The sequence below is a fragment of the Cetorhinus maximus genome, chromosome 12 (assembly GCF_964194155.1).
Source record: "Cetorhinus maximus chromosome 12, sCetMax3.hap1.1, whole genome shotgun sequence".
NCBI classification, from domain to species: Eukaryota; Metazoa; Chordata; class Chondrichthyes; order Lamniformes; family Cetorhinidae; genus Cetorhinus; species Cetorhinus maximus.
In genome coordinates this window covers 104,365,618-104,385,535 of record NC_135890.1, presented here as the reverse complement: position 1 = coordinate 104,385,535, position 19,918 = coordinate 104,365,618, and the positions used below count along the sequence as shown (strand labels likewise).

The 19,918-nt window shown below is 42.9% G+C and overlaps 1 protein-coding gene across 3 annotated transcripts in view; it reads left to right on the top strand.

Moving 5' to 3' along the window:
- Positions 1-19,918, top strand: part of ttc28 (tetratricopeptide repeat domain 28) — a 761,973-nt gene that overhangs the window by 632,885 nt on the left and 109,170 nt on the right. For 2 of the 3 annotated variants that reach the window (XM_078554279.1, XM_078554282.1), the window contains one exon: positions 4,957-5,100. In XM_078554279.1, coding sequence (XP_078410405.1) covers positions 4,957-5,100 — 144 coding nt within the window. The remainder of the gene's footprint in view (positions 1-4,956; positions 5,101-19,918) is intronic. The other variant, XM_078554281.1, reaches the window with a different exon arrangement.

Below are 19,918 nucleotides of genomic sequence, written 5' to 3'. Positions count from 1 at the left end.
TCACCAGTGCCCCATTCCCCATTACCTATGGCTAATAAATCTATTAATCTCAGAATTAAAATTAACAATTGATTCAGCATCAGTTGCTGTTTGGCAGAAGAGAATTCCAAACTTGTATCAGCTGTTTTTGTGTAGAAGTGCTTCCTAATTTCACTCCTGAAAGGCCTGGCTCTAATTTCTACATTATGCCCCCTAGTGCTGGACTCTTCAACCAGCAGTAATAGTTTCTATCTAACTATTCTATCAATAACCTCTTAATATTTTGAAAAATCAATCAAATCACCCCGTAATCTTCTAAATTCCAGGGAATACAATCCTAGCCATAGTTTAACCCTTGCTGAATAAAGTATTCCAGATGTGGCCTAACCAGGTCTTTGTATAGCTGTAGAATAATTTCTAACCCCTGGTATGCTAATCCTCTAGATAGAAAGGCCAGCATTCCATTGCCCCTTTTGATTATTTTTATTGTGCCGGTCCATGGCTTTTTCGTGACCTGTGTACATGGACCCTCCCGGAAACAAAATTGCAACGCATCAATGTCATTAAAGGCAGATTAGCTGATCATTCATCTCATTATAGTCCTCAGGACATTATCACCATCACCTTCTCACAGGTGATTAGGGATGGGGAGTAGGTGTTGGCCTTGCCAACAATATCCACATCCCATGAAAGAATAAAAGATGTCATTGCATTTTGCGATAGTTCATTGCATGTTGGATGCTTTGAGAGACATGAAAGCCAGAACATAAGTGCAATTCTCCAGTGGTTGGAGTCATACCTCGTATAAAGGAGGATGGTTGTAGTTGTTGGAGGCCAATCATCTAAGTCCCAGGGCATTGCTTCAGAAGTTCCTCAGGATAGTGCCCTGAGCCTGACCATCTTCAGATGCTTCATCAATGACCTTCTCTCCGTCATAATGTCAGATGTGGGGATGTTTGCTGATGATTGTACAATGTTCAGTGCCATTTACAATTCTTCAGATACCGAAGCAGTATGTGTCAATATGCAGCAAGACCTACCTGGGCAACATTCCAGGTCTTAGGCAGATAAGTCGCAAGTATCATTCACACCACACAAGTATCAGCCAATGATAATATCAAACTAGAGAGAATCTAGCCATCTCCTTTTGACATTCAGTGGCATTACCACTGCTGAATCCTGTGCTATCAATATCCTAGGGATTACTATTAGCCAGAAACTGAACTGGACAGCCATATAAATACTGTGCCTACAAGAGCAGGTCAGAGACTGGGAATTCTGAGGTGTCGCTGGGACCAAATCCTGTAAGTCCTGGAACTTCCTTCCTAATAGCACTGTGGGTGTACCTACACCACATGAACTGCAGCAGTTCAAGAATGCAGCTCACTATCACCTTCTCAATTAGGGATGGGCAATAAATGCTGGCTTGGCCAGTGACACCCACATCCCATGAATGAATAAAGAAAAGAATAACTCACCTCCAGACTCCACAAAGCCTGTCCACTGTCCATAAGGCACCAGTCAGAAGTGTGATGCAATACTGTCCACTTGCCTGAATGAGTGCAGCTTCAACAACACTCAAGAAGCTTGACACCATCCAGGACAAAGCAGCCCGCTTGATCTGTACCTCATCCACCAACTTAAACATTTACTTCCTCCATTAATGACACACAGTGGCAGCAATGTGTACCCTCTACAAGATGCATTGCAGCAACTCACCAAGGCTCCTTTGACAGCACCTTCCAAACCCTGGACAGACAAGGGCAGCAGATGCATAGAAACACCAGCACCTACAAGTTACCCTCCAAGCCACACACCATACTGATTTGGAACTATATCGCCATTCATTCACTGTTGCAGGATCAAAATCCTGGAGCTCCCTTCCTAACAGCTCTGTCAATGTACCTGCACCACATGGACTGGAGCGGTTCAAGAAGCCGGCTCACCACCACTTTCACAAGGGGCATTAGCAAATGTTGACCTTAATTGCCAGGGATGCCCACATCCCATGAAAGATTAAAAGGAATTTTTTATTCGATGAATGACAGCAATTTGTTTATTTCTACAAAATAAACATTAATATCTGGCTAAGTATATGTGGTTAAATAAAATAAACTTAGGCTGACCTCTCCTTAACTAATCACTAATTGATTAATTTGAGATTTTCAAGTGTACTAGTACAGCTGTTAGGGCTGAGTGGTCACATCAAGCACTTAATGACCATGCTGATGTGGCCACTGCAAGTTCATCTGTGAGTCAGTTTATAGAGACCAACAGATGTGGAACTGTATAAAGTAAAATGTATAAATAAACAATGGGCAGATAGTCTCACAGATTTATTTTTTATTTTTTGTTTTTAAGGATTGCCTAATGTAAGGCATCAAATTGACTGTGATGTGCTGCAGCTGTGGTGAGATGCAGTTGATCCAGTTAATCTAGTTTGTAAATTGGAGTACCATATTATATTTAGGAACAATACATAATTGTATATTCATGGGAATGCTATTGCATGCAAATGTCAGGAGCTAGAACACATCAGCTGTTTCTAAAAGGTAGATTTGTTTTAGGCTAAACTGCTGAACGCCCAACTTCATTTCCCGGTCCCCATGTTTTCTGAGGTTGTAAATGATTCCCTCAGATCTTCTTCCCTTGGCTTCAAAACTGCCATAACTGCCCCCCTTTCAAGCTTTGACCCCTCTGTCATTGCAAACTGGTGCCTCACCTCAAAACCCCTTTTCTGCTTCAAAGAATTGAATGCGCTGTTACCTCCCCAAGCCATACCATCTTTTCTGCAACTCTGTTTTTCAGTCTCCCCGAAGAGTTTTCCACCCCAACACAGCACTGAACAGCCCTAAGCAAAGCTGCAAATGACATCCTCTATGACATTGCATTTTCCCTTCTTGACCTCTGCAGCGTTTGACATGGTCAAGCAGGCCATCCTCCTCCAATGCCTCTTCTGTGTTGTCTAGCTCAGTGGGATTACGCTCTTCATTATCTAATCACAGCCATATTCTCTGTAGCAATGGCTTCTCTTTCCACTCCAGCAATGTTACTTTTGGAGTCTCCAAGGATCTTTCTTTGGCCCTATCACTTTCTCTTCTAAACACTGCACCTAGGCGATGTTAGCCACGGCCATAGAGCCAAATTGGACAGGTATGCTCATGATGCTGAGTTCTACCTTTCCAATACCTAACTGAAAACCTGTGTTGTCAGCAAATTACTGTGGATGCTGGAAATCTGGAAGAAGAACAGAAAACGCTGGAAATACTCAATAGGCCTGGCAACATCTAAGGAGAGAGAAACAGAGTTTACATTTCAGGTCTGTGACCTTTTATCAGATGCTGCCAGACTTGCTGACTATTTACAGCATTTTCTATTTTCGTTATCTCTGTTGTCAGACTGCTTGTCTGACATTTAAGCTTGATTGAACTGCAATTTTCTGCCCTAAGACTGAAGTTGTCATCTTCAGCCCTTGCTATACACACCTTAACCACTGATTCCCTCCACTTCATTGACTGTGTCAGGCTCAACCAGACTGTTGGTAAGCTCCCATTAGACCATGAGCCAAATTTGCAACCCCATATTCTCATCACAAAGGCTCCCTACTTCCACCTCTAAAACTGTGCTTGCCTCTGTGCCTTACCTTATCTGATGTTGAAACCATCATCCATGCTTTTGGAGAGAAGGAAGAAAGAAAGTTGTAGTGACCTAACTGAGCATCACTTGGTTTATATTTAAGCTAAACTGATGATAGTGATTAATAGAGTCACTGTTGTTGAGCCAGTGATGTCATAAGTCTTTCGCTTTTGAACTTCCAAGGCTGCGACCCACAAGATGTTTGAATAAGCAGAAAAGCCAGCGTAAGCAAATGGTGAAAGTTTTGAAATTTTTCATTTTGAACGTTTTTATCGTGCACTGTTCTCAGGATCATCGCCTTTCAGAATGTGAACTTGATCTTTTATTTGTATTTGTCTAACAGTTTGCTGAATTCTGTCCATACACTGGAGAATTTGCAGCTGTTATCTGCAGCCGTTGTTGGCTGACATATACATATGTAAGCGTGCACGCACACACAAACACACACACGTTTGCACACATATAACAAAAGATGCAAACACAAGTAAACACAGGCAGACCTGGCATGGTGCTTCAATCTTTACTGACTTCAATAAATGGAATAAAGTTTGCAAAAGAGAGGAAAAGCAGTTTCGAAACGAACAAACAGTCCTTGACTCATTCAAAATCCAAAATTGTTGCTTTGTTGCAAATGTTTAACATTACATTTACCTGGAAATGCCCTTTCTAACATTTTTGTTGTAAATGCCTTTTTAAAAAGTGAAAAGGCTGCTATCCTAATTTGCTGTACGCTACTGAAGCAATTAATTTCCGGTAAGTGATTGAATATATTCTGATTGTTATGGCTTATCCCATTTACAGAAACAGCTTGCAAATTCACACTGAAAGTAATGGAATCTCTAAAACATCTAATTGAGGGAGAGTGAGGGAGCTTGATCATGTACATTTTTAATGGAAGTGCATGATTTCTCAAGATTACTTTCATGTAAGACTTTTAATTGAATAAAATGGATTAAGCATGTGTTTGTGGCAGCCAGTGTTTGCCAGTCAGCTCCTCTAATGATAAGTTGCTTTTACCCATCAGGGAAACAGATATCGCAACCACAGAATATAGTCCGTAGTCTAAACATAAGACCTCTTCGTTGTTTGTCAGCCTTGTATCTTATCAACAGTACTTTTAAATCTTGTGGCTAAGAAGGCAGTAGTTCTGCTCTTTAAAAGTGCTAAATGAGCAGCTCCCAGTTATGGAATTGTCATGAACTTCAGGAAATTCTTCTATTCAAATAGTAGGTTCGCAGTAATGGGTAGATTTATATGTAACTGTTTTGCAAAGAATGTTTAGGAGCTGGGTGTGCATTTGCAGTGTTATCAGCTGATGTGGTTTGGGTGTCTTTGTTTCAGTAGGATGTGTTCGAACAGTGAGACAGAGAGTGAGGCTGGAGACCTTGTTGATCAACAGTTTGAAGAAATGAACAATAAACTGACGTCCATCACTGACCCCACAGGATTCCTCAGGATGGTCAGCAGGAACAACCTCGTCAATAGGTAGGGACATTTTCCAGGTGCAAAGTCTTATACTGCAAATAAAATGTGTTGCATAATTCACGAAAGAGTAGTTATCCCAACTGAAACACTGGTAGATTGGATCCTTAGGTCTCATTAGCCACAATACTAGAGTTTATAAAAGAAACTCGTAAGCTTCTCCGGTGTGAGCTACATCGGGGGGAATTTAATTCAAGTGATGAGGTCTCGCCCGCCAGCTGGAGAGCTAGTGAAAGTCCCGCATTGCCTCCTTTGGGAAAAGCCCTGGGATTAAGGACAGCAGGGACAGTATATTTTGCCCCCTGAAGGCTGCTGACCTATCAGCGACCGGCAGCTCCCCAATCCTGGGAAGCACTACCATAATGGGCAACTGGCAATGTCCCCACCAGAGGCCCAGGGTCAACGAGGGATCCAAGGCTAAATGTGACTAGGGTGGGATGGGGGATGGGGGTGGGGGGGTCACGGGACGGGCTGGGGCAGGAGGGTTGGGGTCAAGGGAAGGGTGCTGGCTTTCAGCACGCCACCTACTTCCTGATGCTGAGATCCTCAATCAAGCACTGAGTGTCTTCGAACGTGGGCACCCCTGTGGGGTTTGCTTTTCGGGCTCCCCACATGGAGACTCCTCCACTGCCACTGGTAGAATAAAGCAGCAGGGGGATGAGGCCAGTAAGTGGGCATTAATCACCCACTTAAGAGCCTCAATTAGCGTCCGGACGGGAAGGCTGCCAACAAGCCTTCCTGCCCCAGACTTAATCTGGCGGAGGTGGGAATGCGGTGGGGTACCCACCTGGCACCCACTTGCCCGATTCAAATCCCCTCAACTCCAAACTCACCGCCCATCATCTTTGAGACCTCTAAACTAAGAGAAGTAGAGTGTGTGTTAGCACGAGGCATGAAAGAGCTTTGAACTGAACTCCAAGCAAAGACATTGGGCTAGATTTAATGAAGGCGACGGGAGTCTTTCCCACCAGCTGGAGAGGTGGTCTGGAGTCTTGCCCCACGTCACTTCCTTTGGGGAAAGCCCACCATCAAGCTTTCCCCAGGATTAAAGACATTGGGGGCAGATATCCCACCCCTCGAGAGCTGCTGGCCAATCAGTGGCCAGTTGCTGTCCATTGCGAGCAGCACCACAGGGAGTGGTGGGAACTGCCATCAATACACCCCCCCACCCCCCTCCCCAGAGGTCCAGGATCAATGAGGGATCCAAGACCAAATGTGACTGAGGGTGGGATGGGCAATAGGGGTCATGGGAGAGGGGGGAGGGTCAGAGGCAAGGGCAGGGGCTGGATTTAATGGAAGTGATGGTGGTCTCAGTTGCCTGCTGGAGAATGTCGCCGCTTTTTGGGAAGGTCCACCAAATTAAGTGCCACTTAGGCACTTCACTGGATAGTGGTGAGCCTTCCTCGGGATCATGGACCCTGGGGAGCGGAAGTCACACCCACTGAGAGCTGCCAGCCAATCAGAGGTTTGGTCTCTCGACCAGGCACTGATGGCCTTTGAACAAGGGACCCTTCACCAGTAACCCACAAGCAACCCCACATGGATTCGTTTGTCATGCTGCCCGCATGGCAAGCCCCCCACCGACCACCGCTTGGTTATATTAGCGGTGGCAGGAAGTGGCCCTTAAGCGGATGTTAATTGGTCACTTAAGGGCCTCAACTGGCTTTGGGGCAGGAAGGCTCCCCATGGGCTTTCCCGCCACAGAATTCATTGTGGTGGAGGAGGGGAGGTGGCAGAGGCCCCACCCGCCACCTTTCCGCCTGATTAAATGCCCCCTCCAACACCAAACCCACCATGGGAGAGCACATTAAATTCCACCCAGCAATTGTGTGTCATGCTTTAGCGGTGCAGAATCTGCCTGACTCTGAATGAGTGAGCTTGGAAGGAAGCGTGAAAATGAAGTAAAATAGGACACTAGTTTTACTGGACTGGCACAATCTCTCTATAGCTCGTGCTTTCCAACTATTTGCAGGGCTGCATCCTCATGTTGATTGAATTGTCTTGGTTTGGGAGGACAGCCAGCAGCCCTTGTCTCCTTAAGCTTGAGGTTATCCTTCACATTTAAGGCAATAGTGAACATATTGCTATCATTTGGAACACCGGAGTGCCACCCCATGCAGTTTCCAGTCTATTTCCTACCTTATATAGACACATGACAAATCACTAGGCAAGGAATTTCAAGTGCCAGTTTAATTGTGACCATAATATGCAAAAAATCAGGACAACGTTAGAATAATGTTTACTCTGTAACAAAATGGATAAGGGGTGCAAGTGTGAAAGATGTGGATGTTTCTTACTATACTTGCCATGCCCTTTTGCTAATATTGCACCAGGTTGTGCATAGTGTGTTTGTGGCATGTGTGATGTGGCCATACACTTGACGAGTGCTAGAAAACAAAAGCAACAATGAAGAATTAATTGTTGAAATATCAGTGTAGCAAGGAAGAATGGGATACCAGATGCTCACCCGACGATTTCCAAAACCAGCATATGATGCCACATTTCTTAAACTTGCAATCCATAAATCTAAATTAAGCTTTACCAACTCACTTTCACAAGCACTTTTCCGTGTAGTTTTTGACTGAGTCCTACTTTACTCTAGCCAGTTGATGCAGCACAATAGAGGAATTGTGAATTGCATTTATTAGGTCCATTGTAAATTCTGTGAATATTGTAAGCTTGATTCACCTTCTGTTTGTTATTTGTTTTCAACATATTACATCCAACTGGAACAAATGGATTAAATGAGATCCAGGTTTCCATTGGCAGCCTGCCAAGATGCTAGTTGCACTGGACTTCCATGTTTACTTGATGTCCTGCATCTGAATGAATGAAGTCTAATAATTGCTTAGTCCTGCATGTTAGCTTATACACTGACTGTCACTTGTGTTGGGATGTTTGGCTTGGATGTGGCCTTGTATTGAGAGAAAACCGCATCATCTGCGATTACTTCAAGTGTGCTACAGCACATGGAATTGGAGGTAACCTTATGATATGGGTCGGTAACTGGTTGGGAGTGTGGTAGTTGGAGAAAAGGGTAGGGATAAAGGGTTTTTTTCTCTGATTAGCTGGAGGAGATGAGCAGTTTTCCCCAGGGGTCTGTACTGGGGCCTCATCTCACCACATCTATTAATGACTTGGATGAAATAATAGAGGGTTGTTTGTCTAAATTTGCGGATTACACTAAGGAGGCACGGTAAAATGTGTAGATTGGAACAGGAACTTGCAAAGAGGCTTAAAAGACTTAAGGGAGTGGATAAAACCTATAGCAGATGGATTCAATAGGAAGAAGTGCGTGGTCGTCCACTCTGGATCTAAGAAAGACCAATACGAGCATTTCCTTAAAGGTGAGAGATGAGGAGCTGTAGAGGAGCAATGGGATCAAGATGTACATATAGACAAATCACTAAAAGCTAGTGCACATGTACAGAAAGTAATCAAAAAGTCAAATGGAATACTAACCTTTATCTCAAAGGGAATGGAATTCAAAAATGAGGAAGTAATGCTCAATTGTGCAGTGTCTTAGTCAGACCCCATCTGGAGTACAGTGCCCTGTTTTAGACACTGAAGCTCAGGAAATATGTATTAGTCTTGGAAGAGGTACAGTGAAGATTCACCAGGATTATATTAAGAGGCCAGGATGCATAAATTTGGCTTGTATCGCTTTGTATTTAGAAGGTCAGGGGTAATCCAATAGAGGTGTTTCAAATGATAAAGGGATTTGGTGGAATAGGTACACAGAGAAACTAGTGCCTCAGGTCCAGAACAAAGGACATTATCCTATCAATTGAAATTACTTTTATTTTTAAATCAGAAAGTTGTAGCTTTATATTAAATCCAGGATTTGAGTGTGCAACCTAGGCAGATGTGCTGCATGGTCAGAGCTGCCATCTTTCAGGTAAAGTCTCGAAGCACAGCCCTGACTGCCTGGTCCAGTAGTTGTAGCAGATCCCAGGGCACCATTGAAAGAAAAACAGTGAATCCTCTCAATATTTTTCTCTTAATCAACATTACCAAAAGCAGATTAACTCAGATTAACAAGTAATTCATCTTATTATTTAATGGAAATTGGCTGTCACGATGAATTACTGCACTTCAAAAATAATTAATTGGTTGTGAAGATGTTTCGGGTGTCCCGAGGATGTGATAAGGTACTATATAAATGGTCTTTCTCCATTTTATCCATATTGCTCAAGACCTTGCATGGTGTTTTCACGGTCATAATGACTCATGTAGAAGATCCTGCTTAGACAGTGATATTCATTTATAAACAAAATAAACATGAAGAATGAAGTCCCAGGTGCTGTAGCAGAGCCTGTTAAACCTCTGGCAGGAGGTGACTGTTCTTGGGTGGTGGACATCATTAACTCTTCCTTACCCATGCTCTTTAACTCGCTGTGTGCTTCTTCATCAATCACTCTGTGCCCTGTGGGTTAAATGTAGCTCTTCTGGTGCTTGGGAGAGTCTGTGATTGTGATACAGGGTGTTTTGAGGTCCAGCTGACATTAGTGTGGCTTCTCAAGTGTTAATGAAAAGAAAATTTTCCAAATACTCCTTCAATAAATCACATTGCAATATTGATTCTATTGTATCAAACGTTCTATGATATTACTTAAGTTCAGCGTATTTCTGTTTAGGTAGCAGAATATTACATGACAGATAGCTTATGGTACTAGGCATGGGTTCAGCTGGCCACTCTGGCTTTATTATTCTATACTATCTTGATGCTCTGTCTTCTAACGATCTTCAGACTGAGGGAAGAAAATGGCGATGATGGGGGGACATGTTGACTGCAGCACAGGAAAATGCAATGAAAGGTTACAAAGCCACTTGATTTACCTCTACACTATCTCTCTCTGTTGGTCTACTTCTCGGTTTCTCTCTGTCCCTATCTCTTGGCCTCTCTCTCGATCTCATTCTCTGTCAGTCTCTCTCTCTCTCTCTCTTGTCAGCCTGTTTCTCCATCTCTCCCTCTCTGTCTCTTCTGGTCTCTCTCTTGCCCTCTCTCTTTCTTTCTCTCTCTCTCTCTCTGTTGCTGTCTTTCTCTCTGTGTCTCTCTATCTCTCTCTCTTTTTCTCTCCTGTTCTTTTGCAGCAGTGCTTTTGAGCAGACTCAGGCATTCCCAGTGTATAGTTTCTATTTTTTTAAACCCTTAGCATAGCATTTAAGAAAAGTGCAGCAAAACATAGCAAATTACGATTACAATATTGGAAAAGGTGGAAATCATGGAATGTATCGTATTTAAATAAGTAAGACAATTTTATTACTGCTTTATAATGTTTTATCACTGTTTTATGTTTCAAGTAAATACTTATATCTACGGTGTTTCCCCGTTCACACACTTGTAGTTAGCCTTCTAACAGCATTCTATAATCCAGAAAATTCTGAAATCCGGAAATGATTTGGTCCCAAGCATTCCGGACTGGAGAGGTTATAGTGTATTACCATATTGAACATACATAGAGCATTGACCATTTAATACAGCTATACTGCTTCAGTGCATACTGTGTGCTTCAAATTGAACAGACACCACCTTGCTAGATTGGCTTGCAAGTAAGCCCTTTTATGAACCATTTTTTAAATGTTACTGTGTGTACAAGTTAGCATGTGCACTTCCTATGTCTTCCCTAAACCCATTCATGCCTTGCTCTGCATCTCTCACGCCAGTACTGCATTGGTTAACAGCATTTTGCATGTTAAACAGGATGGGATTGGAAGTTTGGCAGGGCTGATTTTCTTATAGCAGGTGCTTAAAGGCATAGAAGTTTACAGCACAGCAGGAAACCAACTGATCCATCATGTGTGCTGGCTCCGCGCTGGAGCATTCATATGCTTGCCATGCAGGATTGTAGGATGACTTATCTTTGCAAGTTTTTTTAGTATGCCATATTTTTTCCCACGGCTTGGGATATCTTGTGTGTTTCCGAAAGGGTATTGACTCTTTCAGCAGCTTCCTTCCATGCCTGCTACACAATACACTTTCAGGAGGTGGGGACTGTGTGGTCACCCTTGACATATATTCTGTCTCTCCTTCCTCCAACTCCCTCAGGTAGCTTTTCCAGCACCTGGTCACTGAATCTGGGCTTTCCTTGCCTTGTAGCCTTCTTTTTGTAGAACATTTACTAATTAAGCGACTACACAGGGTTCACATGCACTATTTCAGGGTTTGACTGGCTGATCAATGCTGCTTAGATGTTCTGGCCTTGATAATTGACCTCATTCTCCATTGGGTGTCTTGATGTGTTCTGTTGCAGCACATGCTGTATTGCATGAAAATCATAGCTTTGTGTGCGTGATTAATTACATTTGGCAAGTTTAAGTAATGTCCACTTAACCCTTTCTTACCACAGAATCTTGATAAAACACATTGACCTAGAAAACAAAGTCCCCAGTATGACAGGCAAGAAGTGTGCACACACTCCCAGTCAAATGTCCCCTGCCCGCTACACTGGCAGAGAAGGTCACACTGATAGCAGGATCAGCAACATTCTATATGTAAAGTAATATATCAGGGTTCTGTGCTTTTTACAAGACCTGTTTTTTGTTTCATTTTGGACTGCCCTTGCACTTCATTCACCATTTGCTTACCTCACACAGCACAACATGGCACTAACTGGCCAGAAAAACCCCCTCTCCACTGCAATTTAAAATCATGAAGAACTTACAGATTAACTGCTGGTTTAGTATTTCTGACTACTATTTCGTGACATCTGCTGTGTCGCATCACTCTGGAAAATCCATTTTGTCTGCAGAGTTTTGCCACTTTTGCACTGTTATTGCTCTTTGCCTCACAAATAGTCTGACCGCAGATAGGGGTGGAGTGGAAAGTTAGTTTGGGGTTTGAGAATGAGGGAGTGCAACAAAAAAGAAATCACAGAGCAGGGGAAGTTGCCAGAAGATGGTGGAGGAGAAGGAGGTATTGAACAGGAGGCTTTATCCACAGAGGGTCTTCAAGGAGCACTTCTTCTACCACAGTTTTACCGAGGAGCAATGTATGAGGCTTTTACTGAGCTGCATCGCCTTTTGCAGTCACAACTGCCTGTGGCTGGCAAGGTCACCATCACTCTCCACTTTTATGCCAGTATCTCTGTATCACGTAGATCATTGAGCTCTCTACACCAGGACAAACACCTACTTCTTCCATATTAATAGAGTGAAGCCAAACAAGAAAGCACGAGGTTTTGCATACATGGCATGCTTGTTCATGCTGCTAGGTGTCATTAATAGCATGAGCATTGTTTTTCATGCTCTTTATCACCAGCCTACATCTTTATTAATTGAAAGAGGTTCCACTCGCTCAACATACAGCTGGTTTGCAACCACAAGCAGCCCATCATGCAGGTTTGTACCTTGTAATATGCCTTTAAGGGATAGCAGCATGCCATCACTAGATGGGAAGTGTGTCATGTGATCCAGTCTCAATTTCACTTTGGCCTGTGAGCAGAAAACAGCGCACACAACTCTGCTGCTGATGTCCTCAAGCCTCCTACCATTAAGCAGCTGTTCTGGCGTGCCTAGTTTAAATAAATGAACCACAATGTGTTTGCATAATTCTTTATGAATGATTGGTGTCATTATATCATTATTAAAAACAACACAGTGCCCACTATCCCAGCATTCGTCACTGCTCTTTCATCCTGTGTCAGTCTTCTGTGCCACCTTTACTTTTGCAGGCCAGTACTCTACTTTAGCAGTTGAGCGAACTATAACAAACAATTATGATCACATTATACAGGATTGTCAGGATAGTGTCCTAGGCCCAACCATCTTCAGTTGCTTCATCAATGACCTCCCTTCCATCATAACATCAAAAGTAGGGATATTCGCTGATGATTGCACAATGTTCATCATCATTCACAACTCCTCAGATACTGAAGCAGGCCATGTCCATATGAAGCAAGACATGGACAACATTCAGGCTTGGTGTCATAAATGACAAGTAACATTCTTGCCACGCAAATGCCAGGCAATGACCTCTGACAAAAAAGAATCTAACCGTCGCCCCTTGACATTCAATGACATTGCCATCACTGAATCCCCCATCGCCAACATCCTGGGGGGGTTACCATTGACCTGAAATTGAACTGGACTAGCCATATAAATGCTGTGGCTACAAAAGCAGGTCAGAGGCTAGGAATTCTGCAGCAACTAACTCACCTTCTAACTCCCTATTGCCTGTCCATCATCTGCAAGGCACAAGTCTGGAGTGTGATGGAACATTCTCCATTTGCCTGGATGACTGTGGCTGCAACAACTCAAGCAGCTCAATGCCATCCAGGACAAAGCAGCCTATCCACCAGCTTAAGCATCCACTCTCTCCACCACCGATGCACAGTGGCAGCAGTATGTACAATGTACAAGATGCAAGGCTGCTTCAACCTTACAAACCTGTGACCTTTACCACCTGGAAGGACAAGGGCAGCAAACACATGGACATACCTTGGAGTTTCCCTCCAAACCACACACCATCCTGACCTGGAAGTATATCTCCATTCCTTCACTGTCGCAGGATCAAAATCCTGTAATTTCCTTCCTAATAGCACTGTGGGTACTTGCATCAGATGGGCTGCAGCAGCTCAAGAAGGCGGCTCAGCCTTCATAAGGCAATTAGAGATGAGCAACAGATGCTGGCCTTGCCAGTGTCGCCCACATCCCATAAAAGAACAAAAGAAAATACAGTAAGCGCAGTTCCATAGAAATACTTTGTAGCTTCTGCAGCACCCCTATAATATTTAAGCAATGTTTCCCAATTGCACAATAAGATATTTTCTGTGACAGTAACTTACAACTCAAGGGATTGGACGCTTTCCCATGTAGTCCTGGCTCAGCGGACCTTTGATCCATCAGTGTGGAGTGTAAAATCTCAGGAATGACCTGGACTAGTTGGCTTGAGGCCTGCACACACTTTACAAAGGAACTTTCTGCATTAACAGAGCAGATGATTTGGTTGGACTTTCACATCTGCATTAAATTAATTCACAAAACTGTTATATTTAATCAGTTGTGATAATAACCAGGTAACCCAGGCCTTGATCCTGGGCTGATCCTGGTGTAGATGCTGGTCATCTTTGTCTAATTAATTCCCCATTCCATCTCATACAAATAGTGGCCAAAATGACGAACCTTAATCATGCTGATGTTGCACTTATTTAATATAGGCCAGAATCTTTGGGTTGGCAGTAGGGGTGGGCTCTGCTTGCCGAAGTGTAAAATGATGCGCAGTGACATCGGGCATGCGTCCCGACATCACCGCGTGTCATTCCGATTTTCAGTTCGGCGGGCGCACACCAGAGTCAGCTGCGCACCCGTCAAACTGTCAAAGTCCTGTTAAGGCCATTTAAATATCAATTAAAACACTTAACATCGCTGCCTATCCAACCTTAAGGTTGGCGGGCAGGCGAAGAGCCCAGGCGGCCTTCACATTTTTCATGAAACCTCATCCACGGGTGGGATGAGGTTTCATGAAGGTTTTTAAACTTCAATAAACATTTTCAATAAAATTCATAAACGTGTCCCAGCTCATGTGACACTGTCACATGAGGGGGCATTTCTTAAAAAATTTTTCTTTCTTTGTTTAAATTTTTAAAAATCAAATGAATCTCCCTGAGGCAGCTCCATGCCTCAGGGAGATTCCTGCGCTCTTTCACGCATGCAAAAGACTCGGCCTACTCCCCCCCCCCACCACCCCCCTGCCCACACAGGGAGCACTCAGCACTTCTGGGTGCGCGTCACACTGGGCGGGTCTTAATTGGCCCGCCCACGTAAAATGGAGGCGCACGGCCAATCACGGGCGGCGATCAGCTGCGCGTCTGCCCCGCGTCCACTCCCGCCCAGCCCCTCCGAAGGGGAGAAAATTCTCCCCATAGTATATAATATATGTGGAGAGAAACAGAGTTAACATTTCAGGTTGAGGTGACCTCACATGAGAACTCTGTTTCTGTCCACAGATGCTGCCTGACTTGCTGAGTATTTCCAGTATTTTTTTTGTTTCTATATCAGATTTCCCAGCAGCTGTAGTATTTTGCTTTTGCACTGATTTTGCACTTCTTGGCCTTAGAATCTGCTTTGCTCAGCCAGGTTAATATAATGGTGATAATACTGAGATGTTTATACCATGTCCAATTGAAATTGGTGATTTCATCAATGCATGGCAGGTTGTAATCTGGGGCCCTGTCAGAACAGAATCCATCAGCTGCTGGAATGTGGAGGATTCATCCTTCATTTTGAAAAGCATGACCATAAACTTATAAAGCCCTGATGGTTAGCACATGGGGAAGAACTGGGCCCCACTGCTTAATTATACCCATCAGCAGCTTTTTGTAAGTCTCAAGTTTTCAGGTACTTGATGCCTCCTTGCTTCTTAACGATTTCATCCATATGATGCATAGATAGGCATTACCTTCTGACAGATAACTTAGTTTAGATCACACAGAACTGTATTTTTCTGTCCTTCTTAAAAACTAGCATCACTAATAATGACCTTAGCCTCTGTGTGTTCCAGGGCCTACATCTCTTATTTAGCAACTAATATTCCTTCATGCTATGTGGTATTCATGTTGCTGAATTTGAGGTACCCGTGTTTACTTCATGCACCATTTCCTTTGCACAGACTGCAGAAGAACAGCGGGCAGTAATGTGCCTGTCTTGTAGGGCCACCTCTTCAGGTCTCAGCCTCTTTTCACGTTGTGTACGCTCTTCTGCAAGAAATTAGAAATCCTTCCTTAGATGGAATTGTCGTGTCGTCACGTCCACCGTCCTTAATTGGCCAGGCAACCCAGAGGCAGGAAGCTCAGGCCATGGTTTCAGCAAAGTGCCTCAACAAAGCCTGTACCTTCACTATTTTGGTTCCAGCCACACAAATGGTCCTAGTATTCCAGCAGGGACTAAGCTGGTTAAAATCCCATCCAGTGAGTCTGTCATTTGTTATATGCTGCTGGCAGCAAAAACTAGCATGCTATGACTTTCTTGGTATTCCCGGTGCCAGACATGATCTTCCTGATCATTTCCCTGGACCAACAATCAGCTGCACTTTACCCCACTTTGTTGCAGTTCCGGCCCCTGCAAACTCTGGCATCTCCCCTTTTCTGTGGAACTTTCTCAGCTTCAGGACTGTGATGGCACACCTAGCTGGAATCCCAGTAGACCAACATCCTTCCCATTCCCTACACTATACTATGTAAATAAAGGTTGTGTTCAGCGACCTGTTTGTTTACCAGTAATGCTGAGAACTATTGATGGGAGGTCATAACATGACACCCCATAGCTGGATTGCTGCATGGAAAAGGTGTGTGCATTATTTTCAACACTAATGCACTTGCACTAGCACTGTTAATCACCTACATAAAACCCTACTGAACTAACTAACCCCTTCCTATTTGTTGGCAGTGTATGTAACCTCAGATGTCAAGGAAATTAATTGCATAATTCTAATTTGCAGTTTTTAAATGTTTGCAAGTTTTTGTGTTTTTAAATGCTGAGTGCACTAAATAGGACCATTCTACTGCAGCTGATTTGACCAATTTTTTTTTACATATAGAAGAGGATTTTATTTAAAAAAAAACTTATTTTTGTTTAAAATGACCTGAATAAGATGAGAATAACCTAATAGACTACGGTGCAGAGATTTACAAAGTGGCTGTTTTCAGTTCTACAGCCCTTAATGGAAGTGGAACATTTCCTGTACATCTCCTTGTGTGTTTATTAGGGTTCACCTCTGTCTGGTTTAGTGTCCTTCACATTTACAAAATGCATTTAGAAAACAGATTAGTGATAGGTGACTTGCTGATTTGTTGACCATTTGTCAAAACAAGACAGTTCAATGCCTTGATCTAAAGTGACTGCATAATGCAGCCACTGTCATTGTCACACTTCTAGGTCCTTTAATGTTTGCATAAGATAGATCTGATTTTCATTTTTATTTGTGACACAAAAAAATTGTTTGCTATTTTTTAACAGGCCTAGAGACACTTTCTGGCAGAAGCAAGTTTTTTTCCGATTGTGATTGCCCTTTGCTTACAACATGTGGACGTTCATTATGATCATATACTATAAGGTGCTAATGATGCCATGTACATTTGATGTAGTGAGTCAACCATTGTTAGTTCTTTTGCGTGACCTTGTGGAATTATTGAGTCATGGTAATGGAACTGGTGTGTGTTGTTGACCTGCTGTGTCAGTGGCTGGTTGTAAGATTTGCTTTATATGTGGAACCCACCTGAGATTTTATCTACGGTCTGTATTCAGTTAGTTGATCTCTGTGAGAGCAGTGATGGGGCACTGCAGTTGCCCACAACAATCTTAGGTGAAGGAACAGAAAATCAGCGCAGGGATCTCCCACCTAATTGCTACTTAGCAACCCCTTCTGGAAAGTGTATACATGTGGTGAGGAAAGGATTGGGTCGGTTGCAATGACCTCTGTGATTGAATTGCCGTCCTATACTGGCTAAGCTCACATGTGAAAAATGACTGCATTGGCAAAGTACCAGAGGAATGCCGTTACTTGTAGAACTACACCCCAGTGTACAGAAAAGGAGCAAATTGGAGCAGGAATGAAAATAGAAAATCTGCACAAAATGCACATGAAAAGTTTTACAAACATGGTGATAAATGGTAATGAATTAAGTGTTTGCATCTCAGTTTTGTTTCCAGGAAAATCTATTACATAGAGCACAAATGAGGCTGTTGTTGCTTCCAGTTAATAAAGTGCACCGTGCCCTTTCTGTGTCAGCTACGTGCCAGTTATATTATAAAGCAAAGAAAAAGGAGAGACATGCTTGAGTGAAATGCTCCATTTCAGCTACTTCTCATGTTGTTATTTTGCTTTTTTTTTTCCTGTTAGAAGAGCAACGCTGTTCATTTCCTTTCATTCTCTGGCTGTCACTCTGACAAATGGCTGCTTTGCCATGTACACCACGTAAAAGCTTGGGCACAGAGCTGAGGCCTGAGCTGCGATCAGCTGAAAAATGGCCAAATTGAGGAACAGAACTTTGGGGACTCCTGCAAATGTAAGAGGGAGGGACCACACCTCCAACCTGTTTTCGACAGGCATTAACCTTCTTAAATGGTATTTTTAAGCTTGTATTGCAGGCAGACGAATAATATCAGGCACAGGCTTTATGTAAGTTTAAAGGACAGAGGTGATGACGAAAGGGCATTGTCCCTATTTCAGTTTGTAGGCTACCACTCCTGACCCACACTGAATTGTATGAGAATTACAGGGCTGTAATGTAAGACAAGTGGTGCCCCATGGGCAAATATTTACTTAGTCCCCAAACTTGGTACTGCGAGAAAATATAAAATTCCATGTTTAGCCATTGAATCAGCCTTTTACTGGCATCTTTTTCTGCTTTATAAAGTATGCAGAATTTGACATTCCTTCATCCAATGAAGTTCTTCATTTCTCTTTGCTCCTCTTCTTTGCCCTTCTCTCTCATTTCCATCTTTCAACTTTACGTCTAGTCCATTTAGTTCAGCCTCAACTTTGGAAGATGAACTTCTGCAATTCTCCCAATAACTTTGGTAAACTAACTTTTTGATATTTCACTGCCCTCTGCTGGAATAATCTTCCCATTTCGTCATTGTCTCCAGTAATGTTTGATAAACGTACTTCTTCCTAATTCTGTAGGCATCACAACTTTATAAAGCAGGGTATTTTTTTTCCCCTTCAATTTTTCCAAGGTCTTTCCTCTCCTGCAGGAGGTGACTCATACTGGTATGACCCTGGTTGCTCTTCGTCTGTGAGTTGGAGTAAGAATATTGATACAGTATTGGTTCTGGAACACATCGAGGCCAACTATAACAATGTGTATATTTGAGTCAGTTCTGGAGTTTTACTTGGAGCTGGTGTACTTGGTCACCGCCTTTGTCCCTTCCGACATGGCGTGCTTGGCCAGTTCCCCAGGCAGCAGCAGGCGCACAGCGGTCTGGATCTCCCGGGAGCAATGTGTATATTTGATGTTCACACAAACACACTAAATAGTGTACTGGTTAATGTACTTACGTAAATTACACAAGAAGGCCGCTCACCACCACCTTCTCAAGGGCAATTAGGGATGGGCAATAAATGCTGGCATCGCCCACACCCCATGAACGAATAAAAAACAATATGCACTAATCTAATGTAATTGTTAACTTAGTCAGAGAGATATGACCCCGAGAGGTTAATTGTGCTGTAAATGTATCTGCATCTCTGTCGCCTGTGCTCTTTGTATTGACCCTAGTCTGCCAACCAGAGTCATAGCTGTTCATCTCAGTAAAATAGTTTCAATTGATAAATAAATAATCAGTGCCAAATTGGATGGAATTCAAAAATTCATTCCGAATTTATTTCTCTAAATATTTTGGCTAAGTTTTATAAAGCACTCTTTTCCTTAAACCCCCTAAAGCTATCATGTGGGATTTGTTTCATTACTTTTTGTTTAGCTGACCTGATTCCAAGAAAGATTCCTCAAGCATAAACGCAATATTGTAGAACACTTTTGAGGACTCAAGAAAGAGGAGTACATATGGAGCTGTGTTAACAATGGTGTTGCATTCGCAAACTACATTTTTAATCACCTCCCAAATGATTTCCAGCTTGTTTTTAAGAGAAGAAAGATTTTGCAGCTCACCATTCAATGGAAGGAATGACTGGTGTCAGATAACAAAGGCTAGATGTTGAATTGCCTTGACATGAAGGATCTTTGGCCGTTCTGTCAGCAAACTCCTCAGCATCTCTCAGGTTCTGAGATGTGTTTGGCTGCTGTCAGAGTTTGGGTAAATTATGCTGACAAACTTTTCTGTGTCAAGTGATACTTTATCCCTTGAATGTTTTGCGCAATTG